Source organism: Phacochoerus africanus, chromosome X (genome assembly GCF_016906955.1).
Source record: "Phacochoerus africanus isolate WHEZ1 chromosome X, ROS_Pafr_v1, whole genome shotgun sequence".
Taxonomy (NCBI): domain Eukaryota; kingdom Metazoa; phylum Chordata; class Mammalia; order Artiodactyla; family Suidae; genus Phacochoerus; species Phacochoerus africanus.
The window spans coordinates 16960790-16976129 of NC_062560.1; the positions used below are offsets into that span (position 1 = coordinate 16960790).

At 39.5% G+C, this 15340-nt stretch overlaps 1 protein-coding gene across 1 annotated transcript in view; it reads right to left on the reverse strand.

Annotated features, from left to right (window-relative positions):
- Positions 1-359: 359 nt before the first annotated feature.
- Positions 360-15340, reverse strand: part of BEND2 (BEN domain containing 2) — a 68034-nt gene continuing 53053 nt past the window's right edge. The window contains exons 13-18 of the mRNA XM_047764152.1: positions 14803-15003; positions 13587-13708; positions 12494-12620; positions 11385-11627; positions 7678-7881; positions 360-556 (exon numbers count right to left, since the gene is read on the reverse strand). Of these exons, the coding sequence (XP_047620108.1) occupies positions 360-556; positions 7678-7881; positions 11385-11627; positions 12494-12620; positions 13587-13708; positions 14803-15003 (1094 nt within the window). The remainder of the gene's footprint in view (positions 557-7677; positions 7882-11384; positions 11628-12493; positions 12621-13586; positions 13709-14802; positions 15004-15340) is intronic.

Here is a 15340-nt window from a genome sequence, read left to right on the forward strand (position 1 = left end):
CCTCACTACCTGTATCGGTACACCTAACACTCAGATTTCATCTATCGTTAAAGCTTAAAGTGCTATTCTTATTCTACATTAAAACAGACATAACAACAATCTTTAGCAGTTTACTACCATTTTCTTCTTCAGAGCTTCTTACTGGAATACTGCCTATAACTTTATTCATGAGAAGAAATGTTACACATCTTCCTAATGCAATTCTGCCTCCCCTGTGGGCAAAAAAGGACATTGGCTATTTCCTTAGGTGTGAATTCAGAACTACGATGCCACGACAACATTTTGGAATTAATAACGTGAGAAACAAGATGCTGCAATGGTAAAGAAAAAAAAAATCAGATGGCTGACATTCGAGTACTTCAGTCAGCTAGGTCAGTATCTCTTGGCTCTGATTCTGTTGAAAGGGTCGCTGCTGGAGGCGGCTGTGATTTAGATGTGGACTTCTTGAAGTCATATCTGAGACTACGAATACAACTATTGATAGCTGTCACACACAATTTCCAGTCATATCCAGTTTCTGATAGATCACAAGTCGGGTAGATGTCTTGGAGAAACTCTGGTGGTAAAGTCCCAAAATATAGCAGTTACTTAGAAATCAATCCTCAGAAAAAGTATTCAACCTTAGAACTATTGCTGTGTCTGTGAAAGGGTCCTTAAGACTTTAATTAATTAAGGACTAGTAGCTACAAACTATTATACACAGGATGGATAAACAACAAGGTCCTAGTGTAGAGCACAGGGAGCTATAGTCAATATCCTTTAATAAACCATAATGGAAAAGAAAAAAGACTTTAATTTTTTTAAAAAAGGATACAAATGAACTTATTTGCAGAACAGAAACAGACTCACAGACTTTGAAAAACTTAGCTTACCAAAGGGGACAGGTAGGGGGGCGGGAGTAATAGACTGGGGTGTGGGATTAGCATATACACACTGAGGTCTATGGAACAATTGGCCAATGGGGACCGGCCGTATAGCACAGAGAACTCTACCCAGTATTCTGTGACAATCTATGTGGGAAAGGAACCTGAGAGAGAACGGATATGTGTCTGTGTATGACTGTTGTACAGCAGAAATTATCACAGCCTTGTCAATTAACTATACTTCAATAAAACTTAAAAAACACATCGACTATAACTATTATTAAATCAGCTGAACAAATCTTTTCATCTGAAAGGATAATACTATGAAATGGCACCATTCTTAAATCACACAAGAAAACCACAATACCCCATCATCTTGCTGCTTAAACAGAATGGAAACCCTCTGCTCTCTTTGGTACCCAACATAAACTTTTCTTATTCTCGAATTTATCCAATTTGTCCATGCATCTAGCATGTTATTCATTACATCAAATAGAGACATGCTAATAAAATTCTGTAACATGCTAGAGGCTGCAATGTCTTTCATATTTTTAGAGGGAGGTAGCTGTAAACTGCTAAATTCTTTGTACTGCTTGGTTACTCTCAGACAAAAGGAGTGAGTCTTAGGATCTCGCGTTAGATGGAAACTTCTATAACAAAAGGTGACAGAGCAACATGGCTCAAGGAGCACTCTTAGAGAAAGTAGGAGGACAAAGAGAAAGGTGGGGAAGAAAAATGTCACCTAGAAGAGAAGAACTGCCCTTGCATACTTTTTAAGGTAATTTCCTAAGTACCTTTGAGCTCTTATAAAAGGATCTGGCAATCACTACAGGCCAGCATTAGTTTGGCTATATTAATATCATTTGTTTTGATAGGATAAATAGGCTAGGAAATCAGGACAATGCCATAAACACAGTTTACCTCTAAATTTTTAGCAAGGCATGTGACAAAGTTGAAAAGCTTTCAAATGGGCTAATAGATCCTGGAAGGAAGCTTTTAGTGGTATGTCACTGGATTCAGTATCAAACTCTATCCTGCTGTACTTTTTGTAGTAACAAAACAGAAGTTGTGGATAGAAGGCCTGTCCCATATCCCAGTGACGTCAAAACTGGAACAGATAACTAACAGACTGAAAGACAAATAGGTACCTGCAAAGCTTTCAATAGATTGCAATGAGGAACCTAAATTGGTTGGTGTTTCCAAAAGCGTATTTTCTGAAACACTAGTCATAAAAGAAGTTTCTGAAAAATAAGAGTTTCAGAAAATGCACTTTGGGAAACACCAACCAATTTAGGTTCCTTGTTGCAATCTGTTGAAAGCTTTACAGGTACCTATTTGTTGCCAAGGGGAAGGGGAGGGAGTGGAGGGGACTGGGAGCTTGGGGTAAAGAGATGCAGAATGTTGCCTTCAGGATGGAGGAGCAATGGGATCCTGCTGTGTAGCACTGGGAACTCTGTCTAGTCACTTAGGATGGAACACGTAATGTGAGAAAAAAGAATGCATACATGTATGTGTAACTGGGTCACCACGCTGTAAAGTAGAAAAATATATATAAATAAATAATTTTTTAAAAAGGAAGTTTCTTGGGGTGGGGGTGGGGGAGGCGGGAAAGATTCTAGCTGTGCAACCAAGAAATGCTTAACTGCAACGTCAGCCTCCACTGAAAAATCCCACAGTAAAGAGACCCGCTGATTCAAAGGTAACAAATACAAATTAGTGAGGCACATTAATGAAGGAAATGAATACATAAAGACAACAGAGGATCAAGACTGTGGAAACCTGGGCAGGTTGGAAAGCCCAAAAGCATTCAAAACATGTTTTAAAACAGAGTCAAGGAGTTCCCTGGTGCTCAGTGGGTTAAGACTCTGGTGTTGTCACTGCTGTAGCTCTGGTTACTACTGTGGCGTGGGCTTGAGCCCTTGCCCGGGAACTTCTGCATGCCATGGTCATGGCCAAAAAAACCCCAGAGTCAAATGAAACATATCTATGGACTGAGGCCGTTGGGGTGCCAGACCAAGATCTTTCCTGGCCACCTGACTAAAAAGCACTTTATTCATGAAGCACCTACTAACATTCAGCTGTCCTTAAGAAACAGAGTTTGGGGAATGCTGCTTAGCAGTAACAGGATAAAATGCAGGAGGAATAAATATAAAATCCTACACTTATGTTAAGGAAATACTAACAGTATAAATAGGTGCAGCCTAAATACTAACAATATAAGTACTGTAGAACTTAAAGAATCATTTTTTTAAAGTTTAAAAAATAAAATAAAAAGAAGAACTGGATAAATGTGTGTATACAAAAAAAAAAAGATTTAGAGGTTTTAGTTGACCATAAATTTTAACTTTTTTTTGTCTTTTTGCCTTTTCTTGGGCCGCTCCTGCGGCATATGGAGGTTCCCAGGCTAGGGGTCTAATCGGAGCTGTAGCCGCTGGCCTACACCACAGCCACAGCAACGTGGGATCCGAGCCGTGTCTGCAACCTACACCACAGCTCACAGGAATGACGGATCCTTCACCCACTGAGCAAGGCCAGGGATTGAACCCGCAACTTCATGGTTCCTAGTCGGATTCGTTAACCACTGTGCCACGATGGGAACTCCGATCATAAATTTTAAAATGGCAAGTGCCATTTCAAGCTAATAGGTAGTAATACTACTGTATTCATTTTAGCCTAATAGGTAATAGTACTATTATATTCTGGGTGAATTTGAATACATATGAAGTTAGTCACTGAATGAGATCATGAAAAATTAGGAAAATATTTATATGAGGAATTACCAAACAAAATGGAGATATTTAAATGGAAAAGTATAAGATGTTATGGGAAAAAAAAAAACTGGGAATAACACTTATTCTCCAGTCCCCATGCTTCCATGTAGAGGGATCTCTAAATGGGAAACACTGGAAGAACTGGGCATGTATGATTCAAAAATAAAGCTGATATATTTATCTCCACCTGGCAGATACTAGTGGCTGTCTCTCATTTGGTTTTGAACTTGAAAGTGGGAGAAGAGAGTATATCCATTATCTCCTGATGCATAGAGCAGAAAGTAATAGCTATCTTTAAATACTTGAAGGCATAGCATGTGAAAAGTGATTGGCTCTACCATCTTTCGCTCTGGAAGGGACAGGTAGGACGAATGTGCATTACTCACAAGGAGGTAAATTCTGAGTCACGTGGAAGACGAACTCTCTCATGAACTAGAGCCCTTTTACAATGTAGTGGGAGCTTGGGGTTAACAGATACAAACTATTACCTTTGGAATGGATTAGCAATGAGATCCTGCTGTGGAGCACTGGGAACTATGTCTAGTCACTTATGATGGAGCATGATAATGTGAGAAAAAAGAATGGATACATGTATGTGTAACTGGGTCACCATGCTGTACAGTAGAAAAAAAATTGTATTGGGGAAATAACAATAAAAAATAAATAAAAAACAAAAAAATGTAGTGGACGGGTAGAGCCTCCTTGCCTGCCAGCTTGCATCTCTCACCAGCGCCTATCTTAATAAATCTATTTCTTGCCTATCAAAAAATAAATTAATAAATAAAATGTAGTGGACTGCCATCAACTGAAGTGTTCAAGCCAAGGGGAGGCAACTATATACCAAAGCTGAAATGGGAACACTTGCTCTGGGTGAGACGCTGTATTAGAGGACCTAGAGTTCTCCCTACTGTTAAGATTTTACAGTTCTGTAATATTCAGAAACGGATGGGAGGGTGCAGGAGTAAGGGCTGTTTGCTAATTGCAGATCTGCAGCCTACAAACTTTCTCCACATGAACTATTCTCTAAGGAGACCTTAAGTGATACTGAAAGGTCACATAATAATTTTAGTATGTGATGCTCAGAAAGCATCACATAATAGTTTCTTATGTGAAAACAATACCTTTGGCTACTGGACATATTTACCTTTGACTACTAATTTCCAGAAGAAGTTCCCCTCAAATAATAAAATCTTAGAATAAGAAGTGATATTAGGAAAAAAAATAATCTGATTTACTAATTGCTGATACCAATCAGCAATCAGCAGTTAAAATACATGGGTTCGGAGTTCCCGTTGTGGCGCAGCGGAAACAAATCCGACTAGGAATCATGAGGTTGCAGGTTCGATCCCTGGCCTCACCCAGTGAGTTAAGGATCCAGAGTTGCCGTCAGCTGTGGTGTAGGTCAAAGACACAGCTTGGATCTGGCATTGCTGTGGCTCTGGCGTAGGCTGGCAGCTGTAGCTCCAATTGGAGCCCTAGCCTGGGAATCTCCATATGCTGTGGGCACGGCCCTAAAAAGACAAAAAGACAAAAAAAAAAAAATACATGAGTTAGATTTAAAAAACATAATGTTGGGTAATAAAAAATTTTCAAAGGATACATACTATGTAACCCCATTTATGTATATTAAAACAATTATAAAACAATATTACATTTCAACATAGGTTAGCAAAAGTATAAAATATGCATGGGAATAATATACCCAACTCTGAGATCGTGATTACTCCTGGGGAGAAAGACAGGGGAAACCAATGATGGGATGGAGTTTCAGTGATCTCAGTAATGATTTATTATTTTTAAAAACCTAGAGGACAAAAGGCAAAATATCTATAGTTATACTGGACAGACAGATGTTAATGGATTACGATATTATTTTCTATACGTTTTAAATAGTTTATACTGAACCAATACTTCTAAAGAAGTATTATGTTAGAGGCCATAAAGCCCAGTCCTCCTACTAGCGCAGGAAGCCCTCACATCTCTGGTCGTTCAGCCTTTGCTCTGACAATTTTCATTCTCCAAGGTCACTGTGTCCTCATATCAACATAAAATATGCTTTCTTGTCAGCCTCTCCTCCTTGGGCCTGGCTCTGCCCTCCAGGGCAATGATGATTCTACTGTATTTAACTGGCTGAAATAACTTACATGGCTGCCCTTCTTCAAAGGAGTAGAACATAGAGTCTTATGGGAAATTTGTTAAAATATGCCCTAAATGGATAATATGTCAAACTCATGCTGAATATTTTTTACTACAAAAGATATACTCTAGGAGTTCCCGTCGTGGCGCAGTGGTTAACGAATCCGACTAGGAACCATGAGGTTGCGGGTTTGGTCCCTGCCCTTGCTCAGAGGGGTAACGATCCGTCATTCCTGTGAGCTGTGGTGTAGGTCGCAGACGCGGCTCGGATCTGGCGTTGCTGTGGCTCTGGCGTAGGCCGGCGGCTACAGCTCTGATTCGACCCCTAGCCTGGGAATCTCCATATGCCACGGGAGCGGCCCAAGAAATGGCAAAAAGACAAAAAATAAATTAATTAATTTAAAAAAAAGATATACTCTTGATTTGTAACATAATTCATTAAGGGGTAAAACAAAATGAAATACATAGAGTAATATCTTCAGTCCACTTTTAAGGAACTAATTTATTCCAGACATTAAAGAACTATAAAAGTCACCTTTTCCCCTTCACTTAAAAAAATTTTTTTTGGAAGTTCCCTTGTGGAGCAGCGGGATGAGGATCCAGCATGGCCACAGGAGAGAAAACACTGGAATGTAATTCTTATAGAAAGAGTAAAGATTATTTGTGAAACTTTTTTTAAAAATCACACACAATACTAAGTCACAATAAAAAAAAGTTTGAAAACAACTAGATGGGGTATATACATATACAATGGCATACTACTCAGCCATAAAAAAGAACAAAATAATGTCATTTGCAGCAACATGGATGGAACTAGGGACTCATACTAAGTGAAATAAGTCAGAAAGAGAAAGACAAATACCATATGATATCACTTGTATCTGAAATCTAATATAAGGCACAAATAAACCTTTCCACAGAAAAGAAACCCGTGGACTTGGAGAACAGACTTGTGGTTGCCAAGGGAGAGGGGGAGGGAATGGGATGGACTGGAGTCTGGGGTTAATAGATGCAAACTGTTGCCTTTGGAATGGATAAGCAATGGGATCCTGCTCTACAGCCCTGGGAACTATATCTAGTCACCTGTGATGGAGCATGATGGAAGAAAATGTGAGAAAAAAGAATGTACACATGTATGTGTGATGGGTCACTTTGTGTACAGTAGGAAACTGACAGAACGCTAAACCAACCATAATGGAAAAAATAAAAAATCATTTTAAAAAACTGGATTAGATGATAGCAAATGCTTACAAAAGGTGCTATAAAGAAGATTTCTTTAGTTTAATTTAAAACACAAGTGTTCTTCGAATTTGATGGATGAGAAACATCATATGAAGGCAGGAATCAGAAGAAATAGCTGAGATCAGGTCGGGGCTCAGTACTGTATCTTTGCTGGGTACCAGTGACACAAGTAAGATATATTCTGCTTGTTGCTTGTTCTAAATTTTAGACTTCACAGACTTGCTTCTGGAAGTTTTATTATCTCATCTATTTATGTCATAAAGACTACACTACGCTTATATGCCCAAGAAAAAACTAGCAAATTAATCTGCTCTGCTATTGTTGCCACTTTCTACAAACTGACAAAGCCCAGCGGCTTCGACCTTGATCTTCAGTAAAGGAAGATGTTTGAGTTTCCATACATCTGACAGTCCATATGAGGGGCCACAGTCAATAATGCCTTTCCTGTTCTAATAATGCCACTCAAGACAGAGCAATTAGCCCTGAGAACCCAAATGCAAACAGAAACACATTCATGAACCTGCTCCATTATACCCTAATGAAGGAATTAGTAAAAGAGCTCCCTCGCTCCTCAGAACACATACAAACTGAATGACTTTTTCTTTCTGTCCTTCTGTAACATACGCTGCTTTTATTTAGTCTCACATACTTGACATGTGACAAACCTCGGAGAGCGTTAATCTTATTGGCGCTACAGGCACACGTGCCCCTCCCCAGACTGCCGAAGATGTTACATTTTATTAGGACTTCCTCTGTGAACAGGTTTTGAATAAGATATCTGGCTGACAGCTCTGGGCGAGACTTCTTTTTTGCTGTGTTCAGGACCGATTTTGGCATCCATATATTTCTCCATGGATTTCCAAAATATTCTAGAAGCAAAAGAGAAAGACGTCAATTTTTGTGGCAAGTGAGGTCAAGTTTTTTAGAAGGCTGTAACAGAAAAGTTGAGGTTTCTGAATTTTTAGGCTCAAGAATTTTAGAGGTGAAAACAATTCAAGCTTTTAAGTTTTTAGTGTATCATGAGACGGCTTGAGAAATTAGACAGGAATCAGCTGCTGTGATTACATGTGCTCTGATTGTTCAAGAGGACAATTCAGTATTCTGCTACCTTTTAGGATACAATCAATTTTAACATTACATTTGGTAACAAATTATAAGTAGTTTTAATGAACTCTTTTGCTACTTATAAAAAAGGCTTATTCAAAATTAAGCACCATGATTCTTAGTAAAATATTTACGCTTTTTTAAATGTAGGCTTTCTCTTTGGTATTAAACTCATCATTTAAAAATCAAACTCTTTTTTTTTTTTGGCATATGGAGGTTCCCAGGCTAGGAGTCCAATCGGAGCTGTAGCCGCCGACCTATTCCACAGCCACAACAATGCAGGATCTTTAACACACTGAGCGAGGCCAGGGATAGAACCAACATCCTCGAGGATACTAGTCAGGTTCATTAACCACTGAGCCACATTGGGAACTCCTCAAACTCATTTTAAAATATCATATTTTATATAACTTACCTGAACTGAAAAATAAATTTTAAGCTTATTTTTATCTTTCAGTTCTATATCCTAAGCCCCACCATCTTTCTTCAGTTCACAGTGATTCAAATTAATCATACTTAAAAAACATTACAATGTATACATAGCAAAGAATTGCTTGTTAAAGAAAATATATAATACAAATACGATTCTTACAAGTTAATAAAAATATTTTTCATCTTGGAACATCTGTCATTTAATGGGTAACAGTATAAACTGTTGAGCCTTCCAGATTTAACGAGAGATTAAATTAGTTTAAAAATTCACTCAGTGGGCCCAAAGACTTAACATCTTTAGTCAAGCAATACTTACCGAGTCAGAAAGAGGTTAATACTCTTTAACCTGGTAATTCAAAATCTGAGATCCTAATTTAAGAAAAGAATCCAAAATATGTTCAAAGCTATACAAATGAAGATTCTTTTATTGGCAGCATGACTAATAATCCCTGAAAAATCCCCAAACAAAAACCAAAAACTTTAAAAAAACAAAATAACATTAACAAAAAGAGGGAGGTAGTTAAATAAATTGCACTATACTTATTCAATGGAATGTTATAAACATTAAATATTGAATGCAATGACTATAAAGATTGGAGATTTCCTTTTTTTTTTTTTTTGCTTTTTAGGGCCACACTTGCAACACATGGAGGTTCCCTGGCTAGGTGCTGAACCGGAGCTGCAGCTGCCAGCCTACACCACAGCCACAGCAATGCGGGTCCAAGCCACATCTGCGACCTACATCACAGCTCATGGCAATGCCGGATCCCCGACCCACTGAGTGGGGTCAGGGATCAAACCCGCAACCTCATGGATATTAGTCAGATTCGTTTCTGCTACGTCACAACGGGGACGTCCCAAGACTGGAGATTCTTGAGGAAAAACATAAACATATCATGTTAAAAGGAAGGTAATTTATATGGAGGCCGTAATTCTTTAAAAGGTTCATAAGAGAAAAAACTGGGAGTTCCTGTCCTGGCTCAGTGGAAACGAATCTGACTAGCATCCATGAGGACACAGGTTTGATCCCTGGGCTTGTTCAGTGGGTTAAGGATCCAGCGTTGCCGTTAGCTCTAGTGTAGGTCACAGATGTGGCTTGGATCTGGCATCGCTGTGGCTGGGGTATAGGCCAGCAGCTGTAGCTCCAATTTAACCCGTGGCCTGGGAACCTCCATATGCTGCAGGTTTGGCCCTAAAAAGACCAAAAAAAAAAAAGAAGAAGAAGAAGAAGAAGAAGAAGAAGAAAATTTAAATGTTCCTAATAGCTTTTAAGTTATCTTGATTATGGAAACTTTTCTTCCCTCCTAAATATTTTCCAGTTTTTCAATAAAATGATATAATAGACTACACCCAATTTGTGGTGGCTACTTGCCTACAAATTGCTTAGTTGCCCCGTCCCCTGATTCTAGCTAAATCAGGGTCAGAGACCTATAACCCAAGATCCCTAAATCAGATTCTTTCTCCTGGGAATCTGAATAATAACAAGAGAAAACTAGAACCTGGAAATCATGGCAGCTACAAACACAGAGCCTGAAAGTCTTCAATGGACCTCGGATGCCACTGTCTTGGGGCTGCTCTGACTCCTGCTTGGGGCTCCTTGGGGCTGCTTGGGGCTGTTCTTTGCTTCTTTTACTTATTTTATTTTTATTTTTTATTTTTTATTTTTTGTCCTTTTAGGGCCGCACCCAAGGCATATGGAGGTTCCCAGGCTAGGAATCTAAGAGGAGCTGCAGCCGCCTGTCTACACCACAGCCACAGCAACGCAGGATCCAAGCCACGTCTGCAACCTACACAGCTCGTGGCAACGCCAGATCCTTAACCCACTGAGCAAGGGCAGGGATCAAACCCGAAACCCTATGGTTCCTAGTCAGATTCATTTCCGCTGCACCACAACAGGAACTCCACTTCTTTTAATCTAGGAGCTATTCATCCAGTGATTTTTGTTGATGTGGTTTCATTTGACCAGAGTCTGTTTCTATGGTGTACAATCTGAGCAAATACCATAGTTATATGACTTTTGTAATGGAAAAAATATATTATAAAAATACATCACTTAAATAATTTCATTTGAACAGGTTCACAGATAATATTCTACTTAGGGTTGACGTGGTGGCAAGGGAGAGACAGAAAATAGTTTTGCTACCTCGGGTGCCAGTAAACCCCAGCATCCTGAGGAAAGACACTGGGAAGTGTGAGTGGCAGATGGCACAGTCACCTATGGAACCCAATGCCACTTGACACTAATGGAATAGGATATGCCTCTGGCGGATAGCTAGGCAGTGAGGGTACAATATTCTGAGCAGTGGGATTCATTAATTCATGCAAAAACTTTCTCTTTATGAAGCATCTGCATTGTGCCTGGCACACAGAGAGCAAGACCCCTGAATTGCTTCTGGCTGATCCAGCTATAGCTCCTTCTCTTTTACCTGCAGAAAAGGTGACTAATCCGAGTTCACACTAGTCAAAGGGGTCGGCCAAGAACTGCTTTCCAAAGGGAAAAATAACAGATTTTAACTTAATGTTAAAAACTATCAGTCTCAGAACTAGGTATCTGTATTTCCTTAATTCACTAATATAAGAGATTAAGTTATTTAGATTTCTTATGAAAATTTTCAAACATGCATAAAAATCAAGTAGTATGAGCCCCACAAATGCATCCCCCAGATTCAACATTTATCATCAAAAGAACTTTATTTATTTATTTATTTTTGGCCGCACTTGCACATGTGGAAGTTCCTGGGCCAGGGATCGAATCTGAGCCACAGCAGTGACAATCCCGAGTCCTTAACCACTATGCCACCAGGTAACTCCCAAGAGAACCTATTTTACAACTTACCCAGTGTTTCATAAGAGACTGTTGAATTATTAGTGGAAAGTTCCTTAATTTCTTCAGGAAGAACACTGCTGTTCTGCTGAGAATTCTCATTTTCTCCTGTTTCTGAGAAGGCTGCTCGCCGAGGTAATTGGGAACCACCATCACCATCCCTTTTATCATGTGAATCTGCACACTTTGGTGCATCACGATTGGGAGGCTCTTTATTGTTGTCAACAGTTTTCTGCCGAAACACAAGAGTGTAATCTATAAACAAAGTCCCATAGCGGGGAAATACAGACATGCTCCATTATCCCCAGGTTGGTGGGGAAGCGATTGTTTCTAATAAGGTGGGCTGAAGACCACAAAAACTGTGTGGCATGATCCAAGTATATGGGGGATTCTTCCTCCAGCTGCCATGACTCACTGCTTCTTGGGGAACCTGGGACTGGGTAGCTGACTAATGAACTGAATAATTTCTGGCACAAAGTAAGTGCTTAATAAACATTTTATAAATAAACGAACAAATGAGTTTCTCAAAGATAACAACTTTGGGGGGTTTTATGCATGTTTTTGTTTTCTCTTTCTTCATATCTGCCTGCACATTTGAAGATTTGAATTACTTTAGCAATCCCACTCAGCAAATTCAACCAGAATCTCTGGTGGAGGCAGTGGGAGAGCTCAGGCATTAAGAACTTTTTTTAAAACGGTCTCACAGAGTTCCCATCATGGCTCAGTGGTTAACGAACCTGACTAGTATCCATGAGGACAAGGGTTCGATCCTTGGCCTCACTCAGTGGATTAAGGATCTGGCGTTGCCATGAGCTGTGGCATAGGTCACAGACACAACTCGGATCCCGTGTTGCTGTGGCTGTGGTGTAGGCCGGCAGCTACAGCTCCGATTCGACCCCTAGCCTGGGAATATCCATATGCTGCGGTGCAGCCCTAAAAAGACAAAAGACTAAATAAATAAATATAAATAAATAAAAGCGTCTCACGTTTCTAATATATATACCTAGAACTAACAACCACTGCTCTAGATCGGGGCTTATCAAACTTCGATGAGCTCACAAATCACCTAGGAGTCTGGCTAAAAGTGAGTCTGGTGTAAAACTCAAGACTGCATTCCTCACAAGCGTCCAGTGCTGCTGCTGCTGCTGCTGCTGCAGGTCCAGGACCCTCTTTGAGTGGTGAGGACCTATCCCTCTCCCAATCAAGTACACAGCATGCACTTGGCAGATGCTGCCTCTCTTCTGACGCCTAAGCAAATATGCAAATTACCATTTTCCAGGCAGTATCACAATTTTACATTCAAATGTTTAGGGTATAATTTTTGTAGGATATAAAAGGGAATGTGAAAAATAAGCAGATTTGGTTTCATACAGATGGTGCTTGAGCTATCACTGAAATCAAGCCGTTCACCAGGAAAACATAAGCTCAGCTACAAATATTCTTGGCAAATGGTTTCCATAAACTTACTCTAGAGATACAGGAGTGACTAGACATGGTGAGAATAAAATGGGGGCTTTAGAGAGGTGGGTGGAAATTAGGAATTGTCATCAAGTTAAATGCTTCAATAGGAGAAGGCAATAGATATGACACTCGTCCCTACTGAGCTATCCGTGTCTAAAATATAAAACAAACCAACCAAAAAAACCTCAGATTCACTCTGAAGGCAGAACAGGTGAGTGAGAAGCCAGAATCCCATTTACCATAGATGGGAATAAAGTATTATGGAAAAGAGTATAAAATATCTGGGATAACTTAACTTCATGGCATGCATTATCTTCACCAGTTTCTGTCGTCACTGAAGTCAAGTTAAGAATTACTTTCCTTTTCTCCTGTGCCATCCGTAACTGCCACTAGAACAGCTAAGTAGCACCACAGTCTGTTTTCTTCTGTGTTACTCTGTGGGATACTGAAAAAGATTTGCCAAATATCTTTGTAGCTGAAATTTTTTTCTAGTACAGCCATTGGCTTCAAATGTACTAGTTACAATACTATCTGTGATTTATTTTATATTTAGGATATTTTTATGGGGCACAAATGTCAAAGAGTGAAATAAACATGCATATGCTTTTGAGTGAACATACTCTGCTCCTAAATTAAATAACCAAGATTTTGAGCACATGGATTGAAGATCCTGTATGTCATGCTATCAGTTCTGGAACTGCCCAGCATATGCACTAATACTTAGTGGCCATATTTAGATAAAAAATAACTTACGGGTGTTCTTTTGGCTTCAGAACATAAATGGCCGATCAGAGAATTGATATCAGAAATACAGGCTTGCCAGTCTTTTCCACATTCACGCAAATCATGGTTGGGAAAAATTGCTGCCAGATGTTCTGCAAACAGCGGGAAGAATTCACAAAAATTAGGGGGAAAATTAACAAAGAAACTGACAAGGAATTTTTTTATTTAAAATACTGAAATTATCTATTTTTAATTGTCATTCTTTTCTCTAACTCTAAGGGTTTAGAAATTCCACCCAAAGAGGATGCTTAGCTGAATATCTCATTTCTCATAATGTGTACTTCCCTAAAACACTGACCTAGGGAGTCAATAATGAGGTTTTAGTGCTTTTAAAAAAAAAAAAAAAGTGTGTAACAGAAAGTGCACTATTTCAGGGTGCTAAGGCCTGCCTTTTCATAACCCTGTGGAGAAATTAGAACTCAAAATAGAAGGAAACCTGTAAATAGAAAATAGTGTTACTGCAAACATTATTAGACCATGGTCCAGTTATCTGTGCATGTCACATGCCTATCTTCCCCACAAGCTCTTCCCTCTGCCTAGAATAGCCTTCCTATTGTCTTTACCTAGCTCAAATCCCTTAGCCTTCATAAGCCTTCCCTAATGCCCTCAAGCATGTCCTCTGCCCCTGAAGCTGCCACAACATTACCACTCTAGATTGGAACTCATCTGTTCCCCTCAGTGTGTCCCTTTCTAGTCTGTGAACTCCTTTCGGGCAGAACTGCATATTCATTGTTGTATCCTTAGTGCCTGGAGCTCTAGCACCTCCATACACATTTCTGGAAGACAGGAAGGCAGGAGGCTAGAGTGGATTAATCATAAGATTCTATTTCTGTGTTATGAGTTACTAGCAGTGAAATGTGTTTTATTTCCCCACTTTTTTTTGGGGGGGTGCTTTTTCTTTATTTTTTAAGTACCACTTCAACACTTGAAGAATCGACTTAGTATAAACATAAGCAACTATAATTAATAAAGTTTATCTTACTTCACCAGTCTATGGACACGTTTTAGTCTTTAGAAGTTGTTACCCATTACATACTACTAAATTGTAAAATCCGAGTTAGGTTAAAAAGAAAAAGAACAGTTTTAAGATTTACACAGACTTCATGGTTATTTCTTCAACTATCAATAACATTCATCAGATGACCAAACGATGATAAAACAAGGATTCCATAGTGACTTTACATACCCCTTATGGCAGCCATTTTGTTTGGATCCAGAGGTTGGCGGCCTTGAGACGTGACACCTACAGAGCTGGACATCAGCATTTCCTTGGAGAACAAAATACTAATCAAGTAGCAAGCTGCATGCTTAGGTGTGGCCTTCTTTTGTGTGGTCATCAAATGAATATCAAGCATCCTGACGTTTCTTTTGGGATCACCAAGATATCCTTTAAAAATACAGGGAAAAATTAAAACATTGGTTTTTTCCTGCAAGGCTACCTTGAAAGTACCCAAGAAAATTAAACTATTTTTTGTTTGTTTATTTGTTTGTTTGTTTTTGTCTTTTTGCCATTTTTCTTGGGCCGCTCCAGCGGCATATGGAGGTTCCCAGGCTAGGGGTTGAATCAGAGCTGCAGCCACCGGCCTACGACGCCAGAGCCACAGCAACACGGGATCTGAGCCGCGTCTGCAACCTACACCACAGCTCACGGCAACGCCGGATCGTTAACCCACTGAGCAAGGGCAGGGACGGAACCCGCAACCTCATGGTTCCTACTCGGATTC